General features: G+C 49.7%; 4 protein-coding genes across 4 annotated transcripts; 3 read left to right on the plus strand and 1 right to left on the minus strand.

Moving 5' to 3' along the window:
• Nucleotides 1–611: 611 nt before the first annotated feature.
• Nucleotides 612–4,191, plus strand: LOC34621648. The gene is made up of 4 exons (XM_026335290.1): nucleotides 612–1,582; nucleotides 1,673–1,733; nucleotides 1,797–3,245; nucleotides 3,505–4,191. The coding sequence occupies exons 1-4, from the start codon at nucleotides 612–614 to the stop codon at nucleotides 4,189–4,191; spliced, it is 3,168 nt and encodes a 1,055-aa protein (XP_026191075.1).
• A 215-nt stretch (nucleotides 4,192–4,406) lies between these two features.
• Nucleotides 4,407–7,873, minus strand: LOC34621647 (trichohyalin). Its single transcript, XM_026335291.1, has 3 exons — nucleotides 5,308–7,873; nucleotides 4,896–5,047; nucleotides 4,407–4,550 (listed from the first exon to the last, which is right to left on the minus strand). Exons 1-3 carry the CDS (start codon nucleotides 7,871–7,873, stop codon nucleotides 4,407–4,409), a joined length of 2,862 nt encoding a protein of 953 aa, XP_026191076.1.
• Nucleotides 7,874–10,263: 2,390 nt separating this feature from the next.
• On the plus strand, nucleotides 10,264–15,161 carry LOC113146816 (trichohyalin-like). Its single transcript, XM_026335292.1, has 12 exons — nucleotides 10,264–10,277; nucleotides 10,384–10,562; nucleotides 10,667–10,763; nucleotides 10,977–11,153; nucleotides 11,309–11,555; nucleotides 11,838–11,990; nucleotides 12,100–12,239; nucleotides 12,479–12,685; nucleotides 12,961–13,101; nucleotides 13,441–13,678; nucleotides 14,280–14,652; nucleotides 14,896–15,161. The coding sequence occupies exons 1-12, from the start codon at nucleotides 10,264–10,266 to the stop codon at nucleotides 15,159–15,161; spliced, it is 2,232 nt and encodes a 743-aa protein (XP_026191077.1).
• Nucleotides 15,162–22,042: 6,881 nt separating this feature from the next.
• On the plus strand, nucleotides 22,043–23,458 carry LOC34621645 (micronemal protein 4). Its single transcript, XM_026335295.1, has one exon. The coding sequence runs from the start codon at nucleotides 22,043–22,045 to the stop codon at nucleotides 23,456–23,458; it is 1,416 nt and encodes a 471-aa protein (XP_026191080.1).
• Nucleotides 23,459–26,727: the final 3,269 nt, after the last annotated feature.

Consider the following 26,727-nt stretch of genomic DNA (forward strand, 5'->3'; position numbering starts at 1 on the left):
GCGTCGCTCGCGATTCTGCGCCGCTAATGCTGCTGCTGCTGCAACTGTGGGTAACTCACGCGTTAACAGGCGACTCTCGAGCCGACACAGGGCCTGGACCCTATGGCAGTACGCCGAGCAAATAAAGCAGATACACCTCCAGAAAAATGCCAATTCTAGCATTCTCAGTTGCTGCTGCGTAGCCGCTAGTAATAGTGCTACAGCAGCTATCGTTGCAGTAGCTTCACTGCTCCGCTTACCGCCGAGAAAAGTCGACCGCGGCTCACACGGCGGCAGCAGCGGCGGCTGCAGCACCACCCGCCGCGTGAGTCAGCACAACTAAAGAGCAAAACAGCCACAGGCAACTCTGTGACACTGCAAGACAGCCTTTCTTTCGTCTCGTATCGTCCTATCCCGCAGATCGGTCTTGCTAGTCTTCTGACAGCAGCTACTGCGGGGTTCTTGCGAAGGCAGAGCGAAAGCCCTCTTCTTCATGACTCAAAAGACTGTCGCATCCATGCATTACATGATTCTGAAACAGATGCGCAACTCCATGTCTAATCAAAGGCTGCAGCTGTGGCAGCAGCAAGGGCTGGTAGCGCAACCGTAGCAGCAGCTGCTGCAACAATAGGATGTTGCATCCCCGTGCATCAGCCTCAGAAACAGGAAATCGTGATGCCGTTAGTGAGAGTCCTAGAAGTGCTTCTCACCGACGCATATCAGCTCCCGCAGCAGCAGCTACATCGGCAGCCTTGCCAGAAACAGTTTCACTCCAACAGCTACAGCAGCTGCAGCAGGATGTTTGGGCAGCAGAAGCGGAAGCAAAACAGCGCGTCCTGAAGCTGTTGAAAGAGGGAGAGGCGCAATTTCATGAACTTCAGTCTTCTCTGCAGCAGCAGCAACAGCAGTCCCATCAAGCATCTGTGCATGTACTACAGCTGCAACAGAAACTTGTAGGAAATGGATCTAGAGGAGATTCTCTAGCATGCAGGCTGCAGAAAAGCGAGAACCAGCAGCTTCTGCTTCGACAGCAGCTCAGCGTCATCCAGGAAGTAGAAGGGTTTGTACTTCAGTTGCAGCTGGCGCAGAAGCAGCTGGCCTTTTTCAGAGAGCTGCTCAAGAAGCAACTGCTAGTCGAGGCAGCAGCTTCCCTTCAGATCTTTGCGCATGCGCTGCTTCTACCCCTCCTTGCAGCAACAAGGGATACCAAGCCGCTTCCAGCTATTCGAGAGTTGCAGCAGCAATTCATCGAGGTGCACAAGCAGCTCGTTCTTTCCCTTGACTCACGTCTGCGACAGCACCTACAAGTATCTTCGCAGCAAATTACGTTAACACCCGTCTTGCACTGCAGCAGCATCAGTCGTTCTCCTGATGCAGCAGCAGGAAACTTTCATGCCGACAGCCGAGGTGTAGCAGCCATGGACTGCTCTGAACTAGCAGCAGCAGCTGAAGCAACGGCGGGAGAGATCTCATCAGGATCAGGCAACGCATGCGGCACTGTGTCTCGCCTTACCGACGTGTGGAAGTCTCTGCATCACCTTGGACTGTTGCATCGCCGTTTGTACTTCATTACACAGCAGATCAACAAATGTGTGCTGCAGCCGCTGCTCTCCGCTTTTGCCCGCAGCAGCGGCAACTGTCGAGTGACAGCTACTGTCACAAGTCACGATCAAGCCCCTTACATGGCTTGCAGAAGTTTCACATGGAAGTGGACAGCTGACAGGGAAAAGGCGTTCGATTCAGAGGGCACTGCAGCAAAATCGACATCTGCAGCAGCAGAAACTCCTGCAGCGCCAGCTGTGCTCCAAGCCCTACAGTCGCTGCTGCAGTATATATGTGATTTCGCTGCAGAAGAACACGTTGAGTGCCGTCGCATGTGGGGAAAAATCCTGTGGAATTTCCTCGAGCAGCCACTCCTGGAGCTGCTCCTGCATTCTCGTACCGAACATTTCCTGCTGAGGGCTGAGGCAGCAGCGGCAGACGCGGTGGCAGGAGGTGTGCTGCCGTTTTATCCAGCGGCAGCTGCTGCTACCGTTAGCATGCAGATTGAGCAGCTGTTTCAGAAGCAAGGCTTGGTGTCACCACAGGATCCCCAGCAGCAGCAGCCGCACACCAGCCGAGCAACGCGTAGAGCCACAGAATGGCTCGCTAAGGTGTACGTACACCGCAATGCGAATCTCCTTGCAGAAGCACGCCAACTGCTGCTACAAGCACTTGCAGGGAGCGCCTCCACTGCTTCTGCCGCAGTTCTGGCTACGGATGCGAGCATCCCTGGAGGCATGCACGACATTTTGATGGTACAGCAACTCACTAATCAGGAGCAGCAGACGCAGCGGCTGCAGCTGCTGCAGTGCATTGCAGAGGAAACCGATATCGCTCTGGTGCTCTTGGCGCCGCTACGGATCACTAAGGAGACGTGGCTGCTGCTGCAGCTTCTGCAGTCTTTGCTGCGGCACGCAGCAAGAACTGTTGCCAACTGCTGCCACAGTAGCAGCAACGACTTGTCGCTTCCTTGCTGGTGCAGCATCATGAGAGATCAGCCTTGTCTGTGCAGCAGTAGCAGCTGCTGCAGCAGCCGCATTGCTGCACGTGCTGAGCTGGCTACGGCTCTCTCTATTTGCAACCTATTCTTGATGCTGCGCTTCCTCGATTCTCATGCAGCTGCAGCAATAACAGCAGCTCCTGGGGTAGACATGAGCGCACCCGCACTAAGGTGGACAGACGCTGAAGTTGTCTGCCGCTGGTTGCTGCGGATGCCGCTGATGCTTGCAGTGCATGCAGCCACAACAGCGTCAAGAGGCGCACCTTTGTACAGTGCTAGCAGCTGCTCCTGCAGCAACAGTAGCAGCAGTTGTTGTTGCAGTTGCCAGGCTGCTGCAGCTCGCAGGACGTATTCGTTGCTGAGTGACTCGCTGCCTATCTTTGACGGCTACCCGGATGCATCCATGGCAGCAGCGTGTGGTGTATCTACAGCGGCGCGTGATCCCGCAACAACAGCCAAACAGCAGCAAGCCGAGGTTCCCTTCAGGCAACAAATTGCGGAGCTGGTTGTCGCACTAAAGCAGCAACAAGAGACCATATTCGTGAATATGCTTAAAGGACTGCAGAAGGAGCTACAAACCGCATCAAACGAATTGCATGAGCTGCTGAAAACGGCAACGCGAAGCAGCACCCGACTCGAGACTCACTTAGAGGCAGCCGCTGGAATCCTTACGCAGCGCCTCAACAACGCAGCACTAGATCTCCTGCCCATATTGCCTATTCAAGTACTCCCCAATACTTAAAAACCCTATGCCCCAGTTCTGAACGCTAAGCTTGACGACTGAACCACGTGCCAAGCCGCATTCTGATATGCCCTCAAGTTGCGCCAGTCGCTATCCCCTTACTGGATGGGAAATTTTGAACCTTGGTTTCGCATGTAACTGCGAAGCTCTAATGAAGTCTCTTGTTCCTGTCTTGCAATCCCTGAACCCTCACGTCACCCCCCAATGCTAAGAGATGACTGTTGTGGTGTTGCCGCTTCAGGTGTATGCGGAGGTTGTCGGGCTTGCAGCAGACTGTCTAATCGACTGCGTGCTAAGGACCGTCCTCTCCGCCGCTCTTGCTGCAGTCCCGGGAGTATATACACCAGAAGCAGCAGCTTCTGCCGCTGGCAGCAACAGCAGCAGAGCGGTGGCGCAGCGTTTAGGGCCGCTCTGCTGCAGATTGCTGCAGCACGTCTGCTCTCAGGTCAGAACCACAATGTCGCTGCATTTGTCGTCGCGGCAGCAGCTAAGACCTGAGGCTGCAGCACAGGCTGATGCTGCAAGTGCGTCTGACTGGAGTGTAGTGCTGCAACGGTTGGCTGGCGGTGAGGACAGAGGCATCGCAGCAGACGTATCGGCACAGCGGCAGCAGGACGAGAAGCAGGGTGCCCAGTGTGCAACAGCGCATGCGTCTGTTCGCGTTGAGCAGTTTTCTTCTCTGCTGCGAGTTGCTGTTGCACTGCAGCAAGTGCTTGAGGCGGACGTGCTGCTTTTGTTGCAGCACGCGGCGACGCATGCAGCGTTGCTGCGGCAGACCTTTCGTCCAGTTGAGCACCGCCTTGCGTTAATCGCTCTGAATCCCTTTATTGGGGCAGCCCCTCTAGGGGCGCGCAGGGAGGTGTTTCTCAGCGTTGCAGCTGTAGGGAACGTGCATCTTTCCGACTGTGTCGTTCCGTCTGGCGGCTGATTCCACTGCTCAGGCTCCGCTCCCAGCATTGGATCCTTGCCAGCTCTGTTGGGGAACTGTTTCATCGGTATTTCTGCGGTCGCCTCACGTCAGGTGATCCGCCGCCTCGATGGATGTCAACCGTCCCCGTCTTCTGGGAAGACATTCAGCAAGCCACGCGAGGAGCTCCCTGGCCGTCCACCCCATACCCACGGTTCTAGTGGTCTTTGCTTTAGCTAGAGGCTTTCCTCTTTTCTCATCCGGCGCTCGTCAGACGCCTTAATAAACTTGAGTATGTCTCCACGGGCTCCTTTGTTCCAAATGTATGGCCCTGCATCGGTCTGCGCCATAAGGCGCCCATTAGTGAAACTCAGAGACACCTGAAAGCGAAGATTCCGCAGATAGTGTACCTTGGCAGAATGGGTGAAGGGCGAACAGCAATTGTTACTGTTGTTCTTGCGAAATGTTGATCTGGCGTCTATATGTGCAACTGAAAGGGTTCACGTATTCTCTAAACCGTGGGCCAGGAAGACGTAGAGAAGCAGCATCACGCAGTAGATACACTGAGCCAGCTGGAGAGGGCAACATAGGAAGCAGTACAGGAGAGGCACGTGAGAGTAAGAGAGCATGGACGTATGTGTCGAAAAAGCCGCCAAGGCGAAAGGGGAAAGTCTACGGAGGAGGGCGTCGCTAGGCATGCACTAGTTGTCAGCTGTCGGACTTACTTGAGTATCACCATAAAAGTACACTCCCTCATTGACCTTAGTCCAGCGCTGAAGGCCAGAATGATTGTTGTGAACTTCTGCTAATGCGTCATCTAGAGATCCCCAGGCTGTTCGCGGGTGATCTCCACCACAGACACAGCCGGGGAAGTCTCCTGGCAGGCAAACACAGCGCCTGCTTAGTGGGAAGACAGTCACGAGCGTTTGCAGGAGGCATCGCTCAGAAAGCCTATCTACAATAAAGAGATGCGCAATGATCAGAAGGCCAGGAGAAGTGAGAAGAAAGTAGATATTTTGTTCAAGCGCACGGAGGCACAGCGCCATAGATTAGTGGCTAGTGAGTGGAAGAGGATGACGCCCAGAAAGTCTCGCATATGCGCTAGCCACAGGAGCGTCCTGCCTGCGCACGGCTTACCAGCAGATGACGTGCAGCCTTCCGCCTGCAAGTAGGGCTCTCTAGGGAATATCTGGAGTCTACTTGAGGGGTCAAGAGACTTCGTTTGCTCCTTGGACATGATGCCTTCCCCTGAGGCCGCTCTTTCGAGCTGGTGCTTCTTGAACAGCAAAAGATTTATTTCCCTTCGTTGTTCCTGCAGCAGCTCCCGCAACTGCTGCTGTCGGGTGCGCCTAAGGCTGCTGGATGCTCCATCGCGTTCGTTGGGAAGACGGGAGCACGCCCTTTGAAGACATCCGCGCATCCTATCAAGGTTCTCCTGGGGAGGCAAGGACTGAGACTCCCCAGAAAAGGCACTAGGGGGGTCTATCTCTGAGCGAGATCCACCAGTGCGAGAACGCAGACGAGGCGCTTCTTTTGAGTGATTTCTTGTGGAGGCTTCGCTCGCACCCTGGTGCATGTTTCCCCAGCTGCTCATTTTGCTGCGGTTTTCAGACCCCTGAGAGCGCGAAGAGTCGCCAGACTGAAGGCGCAAGTACTCTGACCCCTTCTTGGGTGCTCCGCGAGGATTCAGTGGCCTCTTGGCTGCCTTTAGGCTCTTGAGATGCTCCTGCAGAGACTTTTCCCTCAAGCGCTGCGACTCTGTCGATCTCAACAGTCGAGGTGGACATGTGGAGCCACCCACGAGGGGTGAGTTGCTGCGGCGTGGACATGCAGACTTGCTGCTGTGTTGCGCGCTTTCTTGCCCCTCTTCACCCCCTGAAAAGTGCGAGGCGCGTCGCGGCATCTCGGAGCGACAGCGGGGAACTGATTCCTGCGCTGTGTTTTTGCCTTCGCCCTCACAAGGCCGTTGGATAAGCTCCCGTTGCATTGCGTTGCTGCTCTTCTCTGGAGAATTTCTGTGAGCACTCGCACTCTCCGCTGAAGGGAGCCGTGTAGAGTCACCCGACTCTCTCCCCGGCTCAGGTGCAGCTGCTGCGTTGCCGAGGATGCCTGAAGACTTATTCGTCTCGGCAGGCATGGAGGGTTCCCCCCCAAACTCTTCGCAGGAGCACCACTGGGAGCCTTGCGGGGGGAGCTTGCTGTCGTTCAGCTCCTCCTGACGGGAAGTCTGCAGCAGCAGCTGTTCTTGTGCCTGATGCAGCAGAGGCAACTCCGCCCCCTTTGTCGTCGTCTCAGCAGAGTTCAGTGGGGGTAGCCGGTTCCTTGAAAGAAATGGTGCATAATTACGATGCTGCAGCTGCAAGTCACTCTTTTGCTGTTGTTGCGATAGGGCTTTGTTCGACTTTATGAGTTGGTGACCTTTGTAATCCATGCTTTGATGCTGCATCTCGTATTGCGGTTCTAGATGCTGCTGCAGTGCTTGTTGCTGGAGTCGTGGTTCTTGCGCCCGTATAAACGCCCTCATATCTGCCTGTCTCTGCTGCAGCATCTTCGGCTGCTGTACGAGGTGCTCCTGTTTCTGAGGTGGCTCTACCCCTTGCAGCTGCAGGCGTGCATGCAGGGAGCCCAGCTCCCTCTGGTGCTGTTGATGTCGCTTTTTTCCTTCTGAAAACTCTTTCTGCGTATCTTCAAAGGCCTTTTGTTGCTCTTTAAGCCGCTGCTGCTCCTTCTGTTGTTCCTCAACTGCTGCTCGCTGTTGCTCCTGCTGCTTCTTGAGTACTTCTTCTTCCTGTTGAAGTAGCAACAAAGCTCCCTCAGCTTCGCGTTTCTGCGCCTCGACTTGCCTCCTCTGTCTTGCTAGCTCTTGCTGCTGCCTGAGCAGGAGCAGCTCCTGCTGCTGCTGCTGCTCCTGCTTTTGTTGTAGCTGCTGTAGCTTTTCTGCAAGCTGCAGCTTCTGCTGCTGCTCCAAACAGCCATCAAACAGAGCCAGCAAGGCCTCCTTTTCGGCAAGCTGCTCCTCGACAGCCAGCAGTTCTGCTGCGAGGCGATCATGCTGCTCTCTGGCGCCCTCTGGAAGCTCAGATTCGGCTTGCTGGTTGTACTGTTGCTGCTGATTTGTGTCAAAGCACAGCTGCTGCTTCACTGAAAACTGCGGCTGCTGGTTGGGGTCCAGTGTTACGCACTCATGCTGGGGGTATTCAACTGATACTGTTGGCAGAAGCGAATCTACCTCCCATTCATTCTGAGCCTTAAGCTGCGAATGCTGTTCGTATTTTTGCAATGAAAGCTGCCTAGACTGCTGCTGGCGCTGCTCGTGCTGCTGGGGAGGTGGCCGCAGCAACGTGGCTGACATGGAAGATGGCTCCAAAAGCTCTTGCTGCTTTGCATCCTCATACACAGAAGCACATGGGGTTTGCAGCTGGTTAGGCACTGTCGAGACATTGCATGTGTCCGCTGCGGCTACTTTCGTCACTGCAGCAGTCCCTATTGGTTCCACTGTGCTTTGTTGGCGCTGAAGAGGTAGGAAGTGGGATGCCTCAGACTGTCGGGGAATCATAAGGGGTTTCCTGTGGGACGATCCTGTTGGAATGGAGGCTTCCCCAATGTATGAAGGGGGGAGACGATAAATTCTCGTGCAGCTGCCCTTGAGGACTGCAGCTTCTCCTGTGCTACAAGGAGATATGTTTTTAAACTGGGAGAGCATGCGTGAAACGTTGAGGGGCCTTCCCTCCCGAAGAGAGCCGTGCTGCGACTGCAGCTGTTGATGCTGTTGCTGCGATCGAGTCAGGTGCTGCTGGGGCAGTCTCACAGGAGATCCCTGATTTTCCGCATCCAATCGCTGAGGCGGCTGGAAGCAGCCATCATGCGCTCCAGAAGGCAAGGGTAGCTGCAAGGAAGGCGCATTTGCTTGGGGGGGATGGTTACGCAGTAGCCTTACCACAGGGGCACCTGGCCTCATCGTTCTCAGCAGGCATGGCCGATGCCCTGTGTACGCCCCTCTGTCATTCCGCAAAAGTGCGGAAAGTTGAAGGCTAGCAGGAGTCATCAAACGTTGTGCATACACTCGAAGTCGGGAAGAATTGTGGAGGAGCAGATGGCCCACTCTGTGCCGTCGGCTGCAGCTCAGCTGGAATTGGCGGATCCTTTTGCTGCAAATCAACTAGTTAAATGGAGCTAGTATTCTACGCGACTATTTATGCATAAATCTAAAGCTTAATGCTGGTGGTTTGGAGGCGGGGAATCGTACGTACAGCAGTACTTCTGGCACCGGGCAGGCCTTTCGCGCCGAGGCGCTGCATGGTCCGTTGTTCAAGTGTTTCGGGTAAATCGATCCTTCGTTTGTCTGTGGGCTGATTTTTTTAAAAAAAAGCCATTTAGATTCGCACGTAAAGCTACAATGTGCACTTGATGCAATGGCTTTTTGCCGCTGTCTTCGCGCTACAGCTTCTACATTGTCAAACTTCGGCGAACACCAGCAGCCCCGAAAATTATTGCCCAGGGGCCCCTCGGAAAAACATGGGGGCCCAAGCTACTGATAAGGCCAGAGCAATGGAAAATTCCGACATCTTTATTCAGGCGCTTACGAAAAACCTACAGCTGACAAGTGGTCTGAAAGCTCAACAAAACAACACGAAACGCGCCACACTCAGATGCATCGCTGCATCTGAACAAATGCAGCCTCAAATTTCCCCGTGAAGGCGGAGGGCTGTGGCACCTTACCTATCATCACATTCCTGCAAACTAGCTTAGAGGACCAGGAAAGTCGGCTAGGCATCTCTGCTTCTCATAATGACCAGAAGTTTGGACCTTGCGTTGAACCCCCAATTATCAAACCCAAATGAGACACTCGACGCGCCTGCACAATCAGGGCCTAATCGCAGAAAGCTGCCCACTGCCAGCGAACGAAAAGTAATGTACCCCAAAGAAACTAGACTCCAACCAGCCTAACTGAGCAGTTCACGGTTCATTGCCATCCCCTATAGTGAATTCGATTTGGCTATGAATGGAAGGCGATGCTCCATTCATTGAGTTATAGCGCCTATAGCTTTGGCTGAATGCGTAGGGTTCGTTCTGGAAAGGTTTCACGGAGCAAAGAGGTAGCAAATGCGAGAATTCAAAGGATTATGACGGTAGGTCCTGGGGAACTCGGGTAAGTATTGGGCTGCAGGGCTTCTAGATTCAGTACAGAGCAGCTATACTATATTTTGCCGTGCTACATTTGTTGGTAAGACGCTGCTTACCGGACAAAATTAAGTCCATAGGAGTGTTCCAAGGTTAACTTACGACAGCAGCTCCTAGCCCAACTTACCAAGCAATCCTGGCAAAGTGGATTCAGTCTTGAAGTGCAAGAGTTGCTGCTGCTCCTAGTAGCAGAAATTGTGATATATTTCATATGAGCATTAAAGTTTGATGCGTGCTACACGACTCTTCCTATTGGTGTCCGCACACTTCAGGCAGTTTTGCCAGTATAGCAAGAAAACCTGCTGAGGTGAGACACAAGAGCTAGTTGCTTTGATTGCTTCAATAGCAGAGTGACGAAATTCTGTGCTTCAGCAGCAGGCCCTTTCAATGTTGCTTGTATGTACTCCAGTTTTCAGTTGAAGACCTTCTCGAGAATCTGTCGAAGGACAGCACTCCTCAACAGTAAAGGCACACATTTAATAGGACTTTAAGGCTCCTTTCACAAGATTTTCAAAATCTACATATGATGACTGAATTGGGCTACTGAGAGCATTGCTAATTTAACATAACGAATGTATGCCAGTATTCAGTGGATGCATTCAGCGGAACGAACAAAGACGAAGAAAACCCCGTGGGGTGCACAAAAAAGTGCACCAACAGTTGTCCCCCAGGCACTGGTAGCAGCCTTCTAGCAAGCAGTAAGTGATTTCTTGTGGTATCACCTCGAGACCATCGGCGGTTTGCTGGTGTGCTCGTCGCTCGGATTGTCAAGTAGCTTCTGCAAAGTACTTTTGGTAGTCACAAGCTCTGGCTGACCCCTATGGGATGACAACCGAACAGGGCAGGTAACGATCAACCTACATGATCCATTGATTCACTGTCTCACAGGGAGTGAAACGGCTGAAAAACTACATGTCTCTGAGACGGTAAGGACAATGGAATGCTAAAAAAATCTGATGCTCCTCACTTCTGCACTGCATTGTGAATAGCTTTCTTATAAAGGCCTGAAATTCTGGTGTTCAAAGGCTTTAGCACTCTGTTGCCTCAGACAATCGAGGGACCGTGGGAGGTAGAAGGAGTTTTGGGCCTAAAAAGCGGTCCGGAGCATGTTGAACTCGAGAGTACTAGCCGAGCAATGGAAGGAAACATGAATAGTATTGGAGGGTCTTCAACGGCTGAAGTTAATAAAGCTGCTGTAGGATCCCACTTTAGCATAAAGCCGTCTTCTCCTGTCAAAAAAGTGCCGCATTTTGGCTGCTAAAGCTTTCGATCTGCATTTTCGGGGCGCTTGGGCGACTGGGGTCTCTTGAGAAAGTTCGTTTTGGTAACCTTGGTTCTAGTCACGGGCTAGAGCAATTACGAACTTGTGTGCAGAGCCTGGCAGAGGCGAGTCTTCGTAATGCTAGGCTTGAGTAAGACTGCATGATTCAAAGACTATTCTGACCTTCTAGTCCACAAAATCTGACGCAGCTCGCAACTGCAACCATTGCAGTGTCTCGTCTTCAGATTCAGTCTCACAACACCCCGTACATTTTCTAGGATTTTTACTCTTATTCATACGCATAGTCCTGTCAGTATTAATGTTCCCGACCTGACTGTTCAAGTATCTGTTAGTGTGGCATCAGGGCGGAAACTCAACAGCTGCGGCATGAATTAATCTTGCTAAAGCGGCGTATGCAGTGCGAATCAGTAGCCCTACAGGCGCAACACGACGCCAAAGCAGCCGAGGAGAGAGCAGCGTGGGAAAACGAAAAGCAAAAGCTCTTGTTTAAGAATCAAGCCCTTCAGACAACTGTGGACCAGTAAATCTTAGATGCTTAGCTTCCTGGAAAGGAATCTGATCAGCAACTAGGCAGCATATCGTACTCAGCAAATAATGTGTAGGATGGCGTTAAACTCGAAGAATTCTTGCTGTGAAAGTTGTGCATAATGGTTTAAAACTGCTTTTATTCTTCAGAACCTTGGCACGATACGAAGAAGATGTGAAACTTTTGGGAAGAGCCAGGGGATCCGTGCTACAGCAACAGCAGGTTGAACAACAGCAGCAACAACAACAGCTTCAACTACAGATGCAGCAGGCGCTCCACTTCGAAAGAGAGCATTGGTCTGCAAGGCTTCGAGCAGCAAATGATGAATGGCGAAAAAAATTGGAAGATGAAAGAAGGGAGGCAGAGGCAAAACTTCTTCAGGCCCAACAGCTGAAAGTATGTGTCATCCTTCGTCCCTGGGGCCTAGCGTTACCCCTTGCAGCCTCACTACATCGACATCCAGGTAGTCATCCGCTTCTTGGCTTTCTGCAGAGCACTTCCATGAACCCAAAACTGAGCCCAGTATACTTTAAAAACAGCCTAAGACATCACGCGCTGTTCAGGTAATCCTCAGTTGGTGCGTCGCGTCAGGCAAGCACATACCGTGTCTTTATAGTGTTCTTGGGTATGGATTTCCCACTGAGTTGTTCCTTGCTCGTGCTTTCCGGTTTGTACAAGGGGCCTGCATTTCGCGAGCTACAGTCACTGATATTGGAATCAAGGCGGACTTCTGACGAGTTCAAACATTTGCTACTCTCTCTCCAGCAGCACCAGCGAGGAGATAGCAAACAGAGCGACGCTCAATGTAAAGTAGGGGACCTGGATGTCTCGGTGATCCTTAACTGCATTTCTCAAAAACAACCTATTGAGGTGCTTTGCCGTAGCGTGTGCTTTGCTGTTGATAAATGTGCTGCTTCTCTTGCGCTGATGCGTTCATCAGGCCCACGATGAACGGCTAGCAGCTATGGGAGATGCAGTAGCAGCGCTTCAGCAGCAGCAGCAAGCACTCCTACTAGTGGCGCAAGAAACAGCAGCGCTTCGTGAAGACACCGAGCAGCGTGCTCAGACCACTTCTACTAAGTGAGAGCAATGCCTTTCTGGCTGTGTACAGTCCACACGATTTTTGTTTCTAAAAATTCATTTCTCACAGGTAGTCCGGTAGCCATCTTTGGGCCTTGTTACCTGTTCGTATTTTACGAATATCAGGCATGGCTGACACTCTAAATATAGCCCATTTTTCGTGGCAGTGTCTCGCAAAACAACCTTTCAGCACAGCAAGTAGAAGTGCATGTATGAGGTATTTGCCTTTCAATGGTTAGGCTGGCCGAAGAATCGCTAAAGCTACAGGATCTCCATCAGTCGCTGCTCGAAAGCAGACAAAAGCAGCATCAGCTGGAGCAGCAGCAGCAAGAGCAGCTGCGGCAACAGCAACAGCTCCTTGAGGAGCAGCAGCAAGCATTTGTTCACAAACAGCTGCAAGCTGAAGCTGAGGCAGCGACACGGCAATTAGACCTCGAACAGGCAAAGTCAAACCCAGTCTCTAGTGACCTAACCCTGTTGCAAACCTTTAGTCATAGCCAACTTAGTTAATACAAGCCTCTGCTAATGAAGCAATCGGAAAACCAGTGCGGATGATCCTTGTGAGCACATGCTAGATCATGGCTAACAACAGAACATGTAGAAAAGCGTTTACGCAACAGCGTGTTTACCAATTAAAATAATAACTTATCAGCAAAGTGTAAGCCTGGCAACATGAGTACCGCCTTTTGAAACAGTCCTGCGTCACAATTGACCTGCAGAGAGAACGCGAAATAGAGAGAAGGGAAAATCGTCTAGCAGGTGCAGCGTCGTTCCAAGAAAAGCAAGACCAAGCTCGCCGCGAATATTGGCGAACCGCTGAATCTCATTTACTTAAGCTTCAAAACGAGCTGCAGAAGGAAAGGCAAGGATCATGAACACGAATGCAGCTTTCTGACCACTGCACTGCGTTACAAACACGCCTCCCCCTCTATTCTATTCGGCACTCGCTACTGCTGCATAAGAACACCACATTCAGCTATATAGATGTATTTCTTTCGGCACGTGTGATTTATACCATGATTAGCTTTTTAGACAAACTGCTGCAGTGAGGGGGGATGGCCACTGCTATCTGGATGCTTGTCCCCGTCAGAACCCCTTTTTCTGGGCTTTTGCCGGAAAGACGTGGTCGTTGTAGCTCCATAGAGCACGTTAACCAGATCCGTGGCTGCCTTGTGTAAACAACTGCCGTGTAGCTGTGTAGTTGTGTGTTCAGGCAAGAATTGACAGAGACAGCACTTGCACTGGACGAAAAGCGGCGTGCACTCCGATGGTGTTATGAAGAAATTGAAACACAACGATATGCCATAGAGAGCCGAGCAGCTGCTGCCGCAGCGGAAGCAGAGACGGCTGCTGAAGAAGCTCGCAATGCCAGGATGCTTCAACAACAAGGCCTGCAGGCAAAGGAAGCTCTTCAGCAACTTCACCGTAAAACAAAAGATGTGCATACCACGCGACACTAATTCATACTAACCCATGCTGGAGGAATACAGGATTTAGTCTAATAAGATGTTGGTTGTAAAAGGGTACCTAGAAAGGGTATACACATGCATGTCCATAGACTTTCGGAGACGTACTATTTAAGGGCTAGCGGGCACAGGGGAGACTTGAAGTCGGAACAGCGGAAGGAATGGTGTAGCTGGGATTCAACCAGGACGAAAGACGGTGGAGCTGCTCATAAGGCTTACAACCAGAGGCTCAAAGTTGTCCATTGTATTGCTATTAGAATACACACCGCTATGCTAAACAGAATGGTGTGATGCATCGTTGAGAAAGGGGAATACGCATGTACACACGCTGGAGACCTTATCTACCACCAACTATTTTTCGCAATGCTGAGCACACCACATGGAATAATCGTTCACAAAGAAAACTGCCAAACGCCTTTGGTGAACGCTTTTTTTGCAAAGCCTTTTATTTAGAGAGTCCCCCCCAAATTTATCTTCATCGTAAGTAGCTGTTAAGCGGCTATCTTAAATCGCTTAGTAGTTCAAAAGCCAACTTGCTTCCTTACAAGTTCGGATATGTGTTTTTTGAGAGCAGGCCGAGAAACGAGAGGCGGAGCAGCAGGAGATTATCAAGAGCCTTGTCAAAGAATTAGAGACCAGCAAACTGGAGTTGCTACGAATGCAGCAGCAGTCTGGTCAGCTGTATCTGTACCGCCGCAGAAAACCGCTTGGCCCATGCGGCAGTCGTGATTTCTCAGCAGGTACGTCCAGAGCTCAGCTTCCTTTTATTCCTCACCATAGACCCCCCTTTTCCTGCAGAAACAACAAAGAGCTAATCTATATAAGCGTTGACAGGGGCGCCGCGCCTGCTGTAAGTAAGGAACTCGTTTTGCTGAAGGGCCACGCTCAGCCAACAAAGTGGCATTATAGGCTGTGTAATCCCTATGCTGAAGGTGTGGCGAATGAGAGCAGCCTGATAGTATAGAAGAGCTTCTAATGTATATCCAAATGTGGAACAAATGCAGTACACCACCAGTAAGAAGTGTCTATCTCGCATCAGACCAGTGCGGCTAAAATATTCGCTTTGATACCAAAGTAAAACGGCTTTGTGCTCAGGAAGTTTTCAGAATGCAATGGAGTCACTTTCTAAGGCCAGTTCTCTGCTAGTTCAGAAACGAAGAGCAGCGCACGAGAGGCTTCTGGCGATTAAGGGATTCAGCACGAGGTAGCTGGGTATCAACTTGCTTTACCTGGCCACAAGCAAATTATCCCGCTGGAGCGGCATCCTAGTTTAGCTAGACCCTCTAGTCTGCCAAAGCTTTTATGTGTCTTAAGCACTGCGGCGTCGAGCTTGTTGCAGCTCGAAGGGTTTTCATCAGACGATAAACCCCAAGACTTCCCGCGCGGTGGTGCCAGCACCGCAAGGTGGTTTTCTGGACCAGCTGCCAGTAGTTGTTCCTTCGGCACTGCATACTAAGCAAAAGTGCATTGCTCCGTTGAATCAAAGTGGAGAAAAATCAGGTCAGCAGAGCCAGTTGGCCTGGCTTCGACCAAAATTTGTGTTTTTCTATGCACCATTGCGCTGGACTGCTAAAGAAAATTGATCAAATATTTCCTCAAACAATCTCATTAACTCATGTGCGTTTACTTTTCCTGGTGTCATTCAGATACTCAGATAGCCCACTCTACTTAGACAGCACTTACTTAGACAGCACAGGGATATATCTGGCTTCTTTCACACCCCTAGATGTACGAAAAAAACTGTTTCATGATTGGGAAGCAAAGAAATTATGTCGTTCCCAAAGATGAAGCGTTGCGGTGCTTCAGGAACGATGGGATCAACATGCTCCTCGCTTGATAGTCTCGACGAGGCCGGTACTACGCCACAGGCAAAATAGTTGCTCTCCGCAAGTAACCAAGCGTGGATGCCAGGAAAGCCATTGCTGTTTAGCGGATTAGCTTTGGGGACACAGAACAATTGGATGCTCAGTGCCATAGCCTTTGGCCTAGTAGAATACTCTTGTTGTTAACACTATATTATGAAATCCCTACAACTATAAATTATTATGGAATGCCGAGCCGAGGACAATGGAACTGTGCAGTGGGTGCTCAGGCATGCAATATGGGTAGACATACGGCGACCTTGGTAGCGACCTAGATTACGTGGCTTCAAATTGAGTATTCATGTATCTTCATGCTTGCACATAAGGACGTCGGATGGTAGGATCCAATTTATGGTAATTAGCTGCAGGAATGTATGATCAACTAAGCACACATGCTGCAGTCAAAGCGGGTACAAACCCATTGTTCGCGCATGTACAATAGTCTCGAATGCCCTTTGCGCAGTTGAGGGGCCAACCTGATTTTTTGAGAAGCTTGCAACTCTCATAGGAGCCAGTATTGCTGCTTCTATTCCTCCTTTAATTTGAAAAAAAAAAACCGATAAAACTATGGAAGTTCACTGTTTATAAGATAGCTCGCCCATGCAACCTGGCCACAGACTGCTTCGTTGTGTTACCTTTTAGTCCACCTTGTAAGGCAAGCGGAATTGTCGAGACTAAGGGTCATTTTCACAATATCCACCCGATCGCCGCTTGTTATAAATCCATGCTTTTTCTTTATCACTGTGCACATATCCGCGTGCACTAGCCAGCAGCCCAATAAATCCCTCGACTAGTAGGGTAGCTGGTGACTGACTGCGGGGCTATAGATATAGGCTTAATCCAGAAAGAGTGTCATTCGTTTAGACAGTCGATACGGCATTCAAATAGGAAGGCCAGTAAACTTCTGCGATATAAAACCACGCAGTAAGCGAAAGCAAAGCAAGCCAAGCAGTCGAATTTACGTAAGCATAGAGTAAAAAACCTGCAGAAAAGTGCATTTGAAGTATTCCGTTTGTTTGTCTTAGTCAGAGTGTTCCGAAGCAGTCATAATATGGTCAATATTCAAGAGGCTAATAAAGACACGCCACCTACGCGGTATGCCAGGAAGCACTAACGATCCTGGGGCCGCTATCCGTAATCGTACTTTTGGGGTTAAGCGTGAAGCTTCAGATATGAGTTTTAAATAATTGAGAGGATTCTTGACTTGTACTAGGAAAGAGCTAAAGCACAGGAGGAAATGAGCACATGTGCAGAATGTGTTAACAACGCCGTAGATGCACTACTCTCCTCTGACACTGTCAGTTAAATAATGAAGTCCATGGCCTGATCAATACAAGCCTTTCTAGAATCGGAAAGCTTCCCTAAAGGCTGGCTCTTACAGAATTCCGGGACTGCAGCTGCTGACAATATGAGCATCACGGTGCGTGCTCCTCTGCCACTGAATGCATCCCAGGCCATTAGAAGGACCCTTAAAACTTCTCAATTGTATTTTGGATTCCACCGTGGCCCCCAAAGCACAACCATGTGTTTCTCGCGAAATGACCCAGTGGATCGTTGTTGTGGGCTACGAACGACGGAGTCAGCGCGGTATTTTCAGCCACAGCACACTACCATCAAATCGGTAGTCCATCATCCATTACCACTCTGGGCAATGCTAGCTGATGTATGTGTGTCGGAAGCGCAAGGCTTAACCACTTTCGCCAGAAAACGAAAGATACCCTGCTACACAATGGCGAATTCTGAAGAATCCGAGAGCACGTTAGTGGCCATAGTGTGATTCCCTTACTATCCGTTAATGTAGAGTCGTGCCGCCCGAGGCCCCCAAACCTACGACCAACTGTAGAGAAATGTAATTTTTTGTAGATTTCCATGAGGTGCATTAAAGGCTCATGATCGGTCTGGGAAGTAGCATGACGCCCACATAAATAGTGCCACCTTCCACGCTCTAGCATTTGGCATAATTACTGCCTATAGGTAAATATCGCTGCTTGCCTTATGTAAATTAATGAGAATAGCAGGCAATGATTTGGTACTTTGAAAACTAGTAGCCTGTTCTAGGAGAATAGCACCGACCGGTATCTTTCTAGCATCGATAGTTCAGAAGGAATGGTGCTCACAGTCGGGAAACGCAAAGCAGGAGGAGGTGTAAGGCGGCCGCTAGGAGTCCTACGTGCTGCATCAGCTTCCAATTTCCAAGTAACAGACCGTGTATTCTTCAGTATCTCAGTCATGGGGCAACGATTTGAGAGAATGAATGAGGTACGTGCTGGTAAGTAGAATGCAGGCAAGTAGAGCTTCGAAACGTTCTTGCGGGTGCGAAAAGTAAATGCGACGCCTTGGTTGCTTCAATCTTTGCGGGTTTTGGCTCAATTATTGCAGCCAAAACACGGAGTCGTCGACGCGTAACCTTTATAGTAAAAATATAAAGTGGTGTTCCCTCACATACAACTGCTTGTCGTGCAGTAGCTGAAGCGCACGCCGCAGGTGCTGACAGTGCTTTGAAGGCATCAACTGAATAGCACGGCCTTATTAGGCCCACATAAGCCCCGAACACCTGACACTGTAATTTAGTTGGAGCGCTAAATATCTTAAATAGCATTCAAGTGCGAGTGAGTTTGCGAGTGAAAGCTTGAAAGTTCGTTTTTCGCTTGTCATCTGGGTGAATCGGGATTTGTGAAAGGCGTCTGTGGACTCCAGTGTCGAATAGACGGTTGCCTCGTGAACTTTCTCATGTACTTTGCTAACATGAAGCGAGGAAAACTAATGGTGTGCAGTAACTCTATCGAGAGGCTTCAAAACAGCTCACAAGAGCCACCTTTCGTCCATCTTCGGCATCAGCGCAGTCTTGTGCCCGCGGCGCTACTAGATTCCTGCACTTGAAGTATTTTAGCCAGCATTTTCCAGCCGCTTGACCTCAATATGTCGTCAAATAAAACTCCACTACAGTGGAACATATATTGAGCCTTACCCGAATACTAGCTCAATACTGTGCACTACAAAACCAGCAGGTGTGCAGCCTGCTGGCAGCTCACCGTAATTTAGCACCTCCGCAAACTCCTTTTGAATAGTTTTCCCATCCTTGCAGGTACTCGGCCGAAGTCTTATAACATATAGATTTCAAATCCAGTAAGATCCTGTCCTTGATCAGATCTATTCTCCCACTACACTGCGAACCCGCACACAATGGGCTCTGCCTCACTTCGTTGAACTTGCACTGCCCTGGAGATAAGGAGAAAGAGCGAAACTGCAAGCTTTGTTGCCCTTTCTATTAAAATGATCGAAACGTTCGCCGATTGCTGTACAGGAATGCAGTGTAGTCCTTCCACGAGCCGTGCAGCTGTTTACACAATAATAATTCATATAAAAGCACTCCCTCACGGAAAAGGATTATGTCTGCTTGTAGTTTGTACTGCGGAAGCAGTACAATTAGTGTGTAACTATGTTGTACTGAATACGGCACTACCAGAACTTTCTGTGTCTCATCCACAGTAAAATCTCGTACTACTGGCACTGACCACTCCGAGAAGGTATGCTGCAGATACCCTAGCACCTTGAGGCACCACACGCGGCGTGCACTGTGGAAACACTCATGAACCCAATAGATTTGAGTAACACGCTTCATAATATACTAATGTACTGCCCGCTGCCCAGTGTATGGCTGTGCGCAGCTTGATCCAGAAGACATAGAAAAGTCTTTGTTTGTTTGAAGGGGGGGTATGTTTTGTAGATGGTACGCCTGAAAGCGCTGTGCGTGTGATAGTATCTGTACCTCATCATTGCGTGACTTACATCCAGTCGCCCAAGTTACAATGTAGCCAAGGTCTTTCGTAATTAGATACGCATAATCCACGTGGTGAATATGCAGGAAAATCTTTCGTTGCATTTGCTTGCAGGGTATTCCGTCACCATTGGACCGTTTTCATAAACTCAGGTGACCGTCATACTTTACGCTCAAACCGGGTAGAGCCTTACCAGTTTTGAGAATCACAAATTAGTGTGTAATTAGCGGCCGTGATTCCAGAGTGTGGTGCAATCGACTGCGTTTTGGAAACATGTGATCCTTAATTTTGTGTGAAGGGAGACATGCATGAGAGAGCCGAGGCTGTATTCACTGGCATGGTATGGAAAATGTTAATAGAGCCAAACACGTGCAAATGGCATACCAATGGGCTGTCAGATATAGCGCCTGCTACGGAGGCCACAAGTGCAATGCACCATAATTTTTCCCTTAGCCTTACTGCAAAGCATGGGCTGCGAGCCGCTTGACATGCTAGATTCCTTTCCAGCGCACACAGCTTGCACTAGCTTTAGTGCGCGAGCTGCAAAAAGTTTGACCTGCCAGGGGCGCGAGGTTCATTACACGCCAAAGTCCAGGCGATGGCATAGGACGCAGGGAAAAGCTGAGCTGGCTCTTAAGAGAGATATGCACAAGGTACTGCATGCACATGCCGACCTCGAAACCGCTTCACATGTCTTCCTGGAGCACGAGCGTTGCATTTCACTCAAGGCATCAGCCTCAACAGGTTGATCCCACCCACTGATATGCGCTGGAAGTTTACTTTGTGCGTAAACAGCATCTGAAACACTCAAGGTCGACCGACCTCGTAGCTACAGGTAGTGGCCAGAGAAGCTTTTAAATCCCTGTACACGACTTCTGGTGGCATGTACACGTTAGCAATAGCGCATGGGCTCATTTCCGCAGATGTAGAAGTCATAATGCAACAGCATACTCAGTTTTAGAAGCACGAGTAAGGAGCCAGGATTATAGTTAGGTGATGCCGTTTTCCTTTGTTGCAAGCTGGCACAATGGACCCTCCGTGAATTCGCCGTAGCCATGCGCAATGCCTGACAAGGTGAATGGAGAGCACTAGTGTAAATTGAGTAGGTTCGAATAAAAAAAATATCTTTTCAAATAATGAATATTTTATCACACACTTTGGCTGCGTATTTTGGGTGCAAAATCACATATTCCAAATGGCTGGCGCACAGCGCGTCACCACTCTTTGGGGTGATCGGCCTAGGGTGTTTGCAGCTGCCTCATAAAGCTTCAACCTCATAAACATTTAATTTGTGGCACGCACAAAAACGCTCCCAGGTATTTTGCGGCTTTTCAACCTGTGGGTATTTGGGGCACTGGTGAATGGGTCTGTGTGCGCTTAGAAATAGGGCGCTGCACCACCTGCACACAACTTGTGCGGATGTGACGACAAAGATTTTAAGTAAAGAGGTATACTTGCGTGTATACACATTTTTTGCGGCTAACATATTCTGCTGCGAAGTTTCACGTTGTCTTCTAACACCTGATACTGAGATCCATGGTGTATGGATGGCGACAGCAGCAGTGAGACCCTCAGTGTTGCGAGCACTTGAATGCGGTGCTGCAGGTAGTTTTTTCTTTAATACAAGAGTCTATACCCTTTGGTATTATGCCTTATCCAGTTGAGCAGCTCAACTGGCTAATCGGGGTGCGGATTAGAAAACAGGAAGAAATCCATGATGGCCTGCTCAAAACACATTCGACAATATGAACATTGGCAGTCGATAATGCATATAAGTTATATACCACTATAGCCATAGAGGTAAACACAAATCTGAATTACTCAATGGATGGTAGGCGAGCCTAGCGCTATGCCATACAGGAGCTGGAGTCATCTTTAGAGGCACCCTTCCATTCACAAGTACCTTCCCCAAACATTTATGTCTAATAAAGCGCAGTTAGTGAGTAGAATGCCCGCGCAATGATATCAGTATTCTTGTCGGCACAGGGGCACGGCTCTAGGCAGAGGCGTGCACGCAGGATATGGACATCGAGACTAAATTACACACTGTCTCATTACCAGCGAAACCGATCCGCACTTAACTCTACAGTTTTTCCTTACTAAAGGCAAAATTAGCTTGCCTGATGCACAAATGATTGTGGCATGCTCAGTGTCTCTTCCGACATATGAAGCTAGCGACCCCATGAGCTCCCCCTTGACGGATGGGCGAGTCACTGAATCTACGCTACCACACCGCTTCCTGTTTGCCCAGTTCGTGACTTCCGCTGGTGTAGAAATGATTCTTAGCAAGTTTGAGCCACATATACTTTTCATACCTTCTATTTCCAGACTTCAATTGCATTACTTCACAGTGGTATCCCGTGCTCAATGAGGGCGTGCAACGGTAGAACACTGCCGCTATCTCAGTTTTGAGCGTCGATCATCTGACTGCATTTTTCTCTGCTAGGCGCCTATCCCACTGCTCTCTCTCAATGACAGCCCTTGCAGGCCGGTAAATCCAGATCCGGTTCTTGTGACTTCCATACGTCGTACGTGTGAATGAAGTGCATCAGTCTACTCAGGTGAGAGCAGACTTTCACTTTGGCTCTACCCCATTCGAATAGAGCCTTCTATACTTTTGCATAATCTAAAGCCTTTGTCGGTATATCCCCTCATATTTTTGCACTGTGCAACGCCGTGATCTTATGCCCCGCGCGATGAGGAAGTTCAAGGAACTAACGGTTCTGGCCGCCATGGTCCTAGCCCTTTCAAACCAGAAAAGGACAGAAGCATGGAAGCCCCCACAAAGTCTCGATAAAGGAGCAGATGAAGCATTTAGTGCGCAGTCTATGGTTGAAACCAAATGGGGAACACCTTATACGTATGTGACCGGGTTCCAGGTTCCTAACAATTCTCTCGTTTATTTATTTGAAACTGCATCGGGCACGGCCAAGGGTTATGACGTGGAGGTTGAATTCCGAAACGAATGCGCTGGTATGGGCACTCTTGTGGACAGCGAGAGGTCGGAAGTCTCTGAAAGATTTTCCAACATCTCCAGTGCAGATGATTGCCAGGAGCTGTGCGGTCAGACGAGGAATTGCGTCGGAGCAGCTTATGATGAGTCTGCATCAACATGCAGTCTGATGAAAAGCTTGCGGGGGCTCACGCAAGGCTTGTCGACAGTGGTTGTGCCGTCTTGCGACTCGGAGTGCTTTCAGGAAGGCAAGAAGATTAGTGAGAGTGGAACTTCGCTGGGCTTCGCCCCCAATCCAAATATTTGCCAGGCAATGTGTGAGGGGGAGCCGACTTGCCGCGCCTTCACATGGACGTGGACGGATAAACAATGTTTCTCTTATGCGAATGGTACGGTTATGGTAGCCGCCGATGACGCAGTAAGTGGGCGAAGGGCAAGCTGCTCATTAAGCAGGAAAGAGGACACTTATGCAGAATCTTGCATGGTCAGCGAGCTTAGCTCGAATTTTTACTCTCATGAGATTCTGGGAGGCATGGGTAATGTAAATTTCTGCAAAATTGCCTGTCTCTCTAGGAGCGATTGCAATTATATTACCTACAATTCATCAACTAGAAAGTGCTACATCAAAAGGGGACGAGGATCATTGGTCTTTTCCAAGCGTGCAGACTCGACTGGGCCGAAGTACTGTGACACGAGCTGCTTTCTAAAGGACATTGAATACGAAGGGGAGAGAGTTGCCACAACGAAAGCAGACAAGGCTTCTCACTGTCATTACGAATGTTTTATCAATTCGAAGTGCATCAGGTGGACCTACGAAGAGAGTACACAGGGATGCTACTTCTTTGGGGAGACTAATACTGCTGTGGGTGCACGTTCAAAAGGCTTTTGGAGTGGCCCTAAGGGTGGCTGTGGGATCGAGCCGCTCTATGCCTTGGCTGCTCCAGATTGTGCACTTAAGGGAATCAAATACAGCTTAGTGCCGCTTCAAGCTGTGTCCACAAGCACTGCCACGGAATGCCAACAGAGATGCCAAGCCGATTCCAATTGCAAGACGTTTGCATTCAATACGACGGTGAATGCTTGCGAGCTACACGGAGCCACCACCAATTATCACAGAAGAGACAACCACTATTTCATATCAGGTCCAAAAAACTGTTAGTGACAAGAGGACAGCTATAAGTACTGTGGGATTGTCCGGCCGGACGTGATAGAATCAGTTCAGCCGACAAGTGTCAACTGAGATGGCAGCCACCCACGACAGAAGCACTGCAAATTTCGGAAACAAGCATGCGTCTCCACAGGAGCAAGTATTTTTGGAGGGTTCAACACGGAGCCTGCAGGATGCAGACGATGGTATGACCACCTGGGCGCTTCCACTTTGTCCATCAATCATAAGAAAGTTGTGCGTAGTGCTGTCCGGCTAAGGAGGGGATGTGCAAGGGGAGAGGCGGGTATCTGGCCCTTTACAATGCAGTGCTGACGCTTCGTGCTCCCATAGGAACGCGATGTTCGAGATTGGCGACAACAATGGATTGGCAATACGTGAACCTGCAGAACTGTGCCACGAGGGGCGTGCAAAAGGCGTCCGGTGCAAGTTTCGTGCATTATGGGCGACCTAGTGTATTCTCGAGACCAATATTCATGAGACATTCAACTTGAGTTAAGACCTTCACTAAGTGGATTTCAAGGAATAGGAGGTGAGGACAGTCCCCGTCCAAGAATTCGTACCGAAAGGGAATGGACTACACCTTGGGAACAGTTTTTATCACATTTAGGAACCTAAAGAGTGATAGGTATATGTCTAAAGAAAGCCTCAGTGACGCCTGCCAATGTTGCACAACACTGGAAGAGCTTGCTGGATAAAGATAATTTCGGGGTTTGCCAATACAGAAAAAGCCATCTATGTCACTGTAATTATGTTTCCTCTCGCCTACCCCAGGTGCTTGCATGAAGGAATTACCTGTAAAGGTTGGCCGCTTAGGATGATCACCTGCGTTCTTGCAGAGGCGAAATGCGAGGTCGCATGCATTCTACAATATAGCTGCACTGTTCTCATCCACAAAGAATCTCGGTAGGCGCTAAGTCACCCTGGAAATAGTGATAGCTGCAGAGACGAGCAATGCCGTTTCCATTATAAACCTGTAGTTAGGCAAGTAGAAACAGCGGATGGCATTCCTACTGCATGAGTTCAAGAACATTTCTACTCTCAAGCAGATTAAATCAAACGTGCTTCATTGGGAAAGACAGCAGTGTTACTTCTCTCTAGTTAAAATTGGGAAGGAAACTGTTTCAGATTTGTATTACGGGGCAGGTGCCACGAACGGCTGTGATAAGACGAACTCGGGCGGTTCTTATAATCAGCTATTCTCTCTAGAAGGGTGCTCAAGTACTGGATTTACCTAAGGCTAGCATGGAAAAGAGCTATGGTTTTTAGGACCTTGTAGTAGAGGCCATAAGTCTCAGCTGTACCAATCACGGCTGCCCTAGTACCGTCCTAGACTTTGCTGGATCTATTGCGGCTTTACACAACACGTGTTCCAAGGGGTTGCTCAAGAACATTGGGCGCAAAACTGGCTGCGTCACGGGACGGTGCGTTTTACGAGTATTGATGGAAAATTTCGTACAGATTTAGCAGGTGCTCCCCCGTAGCACAAGTTTGTATCTGCGTAGTGCACGGAGCAGGGTCCGCTACATAGGATTATGCGATCCAAATTATGGTGTTTTCTAGACTCATGCATTGCGGTCCCAAAGTTTGTGAACCTTCCTTGAAGACAAGGTGGGCGGTTCGTTGGCTCTTCTGCACCTCTCCTGTGTAGTGCAAGTCATACACGTAAGTGTTCGAATCACTTTATCACGATTCGCCTGGGCTGCAGAAAAAGGCTTTTTCCAGCACGTCAGGACCCAGAAACGCTCATGGAGGGGTGCTGAACTGCGTGCAGTTATGAAACTGGAGCTAAATTCCAGCTGTCTACATGAGTTACCTTCCCGAAGCGAAAGACTTTTCCTGGAGAGACTATCCATCCTATAGGAGCATCCCTTCACTCACGAACAAGTGGAAAAGGCTCAAAGCAGCAAGGTCGATGCGGTCTTGTACAGAAGTATTCTATTTGGAATGCTGAAGAGCATAAGTTACTGTGAGTCAGCGTACGCTCATAACTTTGAGTAAGAAATCCACACTTCCACCACAGCGTACAGTGCGCGCTCTTGCATTTCAATTTTGCTGTAGGCAGAGTGAATGCGTTTCTTTGTTCTGCCTGTATGCAGTGTAGAAGAATGCTTTCATAGGATGGATTATCTGATTCGATCGTATGCGTATCTCTCCGAAGGTCACACAAACCGGCCGATAGCTCAACTAATGTTAGCGGCAGCGGGTTCCACCCAAACCCTAGGATATCGCGTTTCTCTTGAGCTAATTTTCAACTCTACATCAACCATCATGCACGATGGGTGAGCTACTTGCAGGTAATTGCCTTTGATATCCATGTGTGTATGTGCAAAATCCTCCTGTGTTGCTACCATACCCGCTTACTTTCTGGAAAACGGTGTACACCCAGCTGGCAAGCCACTTCGCTCTGCGCTCAAAGCTGACAACACTGTCTTCGTGAACAAACGACACTTGCTACCAAAGCCGACCACCGCATTCGCGTTCAGAGCATGCATCTCCTTAGGTTGCATAGCCTTCTTTAGAATCCTCTACCATGGACGGGCTGGGCGACATTGGAGGCTTCGCTCACTTGATAAGGCAGTCTAGGCTCCACCTGGTCAAAGGTCACCTTCTACTGTAGCAGTGCAGGACAGTCCCTGCTCGAGAAATTGGGAGGGGCTATGCGACCTCATGGTTTGTCAAGGGACGTCATCAATCAACGATCTCTCCCTCCATATGCTTCAGTCAGCCTGGCCTGGATTCAAAATTAGCTTTGCGGCCTTGGATACAGACTCTTGAATCATAAGCTGCTAGGCCCTGTCGATGAGGCCTTCGGATGCTTGGCAACACTACAACATGAATGACACTTTCTGCCAAACTTCCCAGTACACCCACACATCTTTGCCGTGTGTTGTTCTCTCCGACAGTTTTTATGACTGCTCCACTTGAGCAGCGAGGGCCGCCGGCACTGAGCTACTGTGATACTGTGGCGTATCTTGGCACAGCTTGCTGTATAATTTACAGTGAGCACACCTCAGAAATGGCAGGAGGTGTCACAATGCGTCTACCAGCACTTGGTGCATGCATCAAGGATAAAATACTGTCTCCTTCAGGGTGGGAAAATTCTCAGAACACAAAAAGAAGTCTCACGACCAAGCTATCCATGTCTCGCAGCTGATGTTGTCCTCTTCAGATGTTCCGAAGCATACAGTACTGCCGTGATCACACGTGGATCGAACTTTATCAGGTACCTCGCTGCGTGTCTGGCGTGTACAGAGTCTACA

This window comes from Cyclospora cayetanensis, unplaced genomic scaffold, assembly GCF_002999335.1.
Source record: "Cyclospora cayetanensis isolate NF1_C8 unplaced genomic scaffold, CcayRef3 CcayRef3_contig_64, whole genome shotgun sequence".
Taxonomy (NCBI): Eukaryota; Apicomplexa; class Conoidasida; order Eucoccidiorida; family Eimeriidae; genus Cyclospora; species Cyclospora cayetanensis.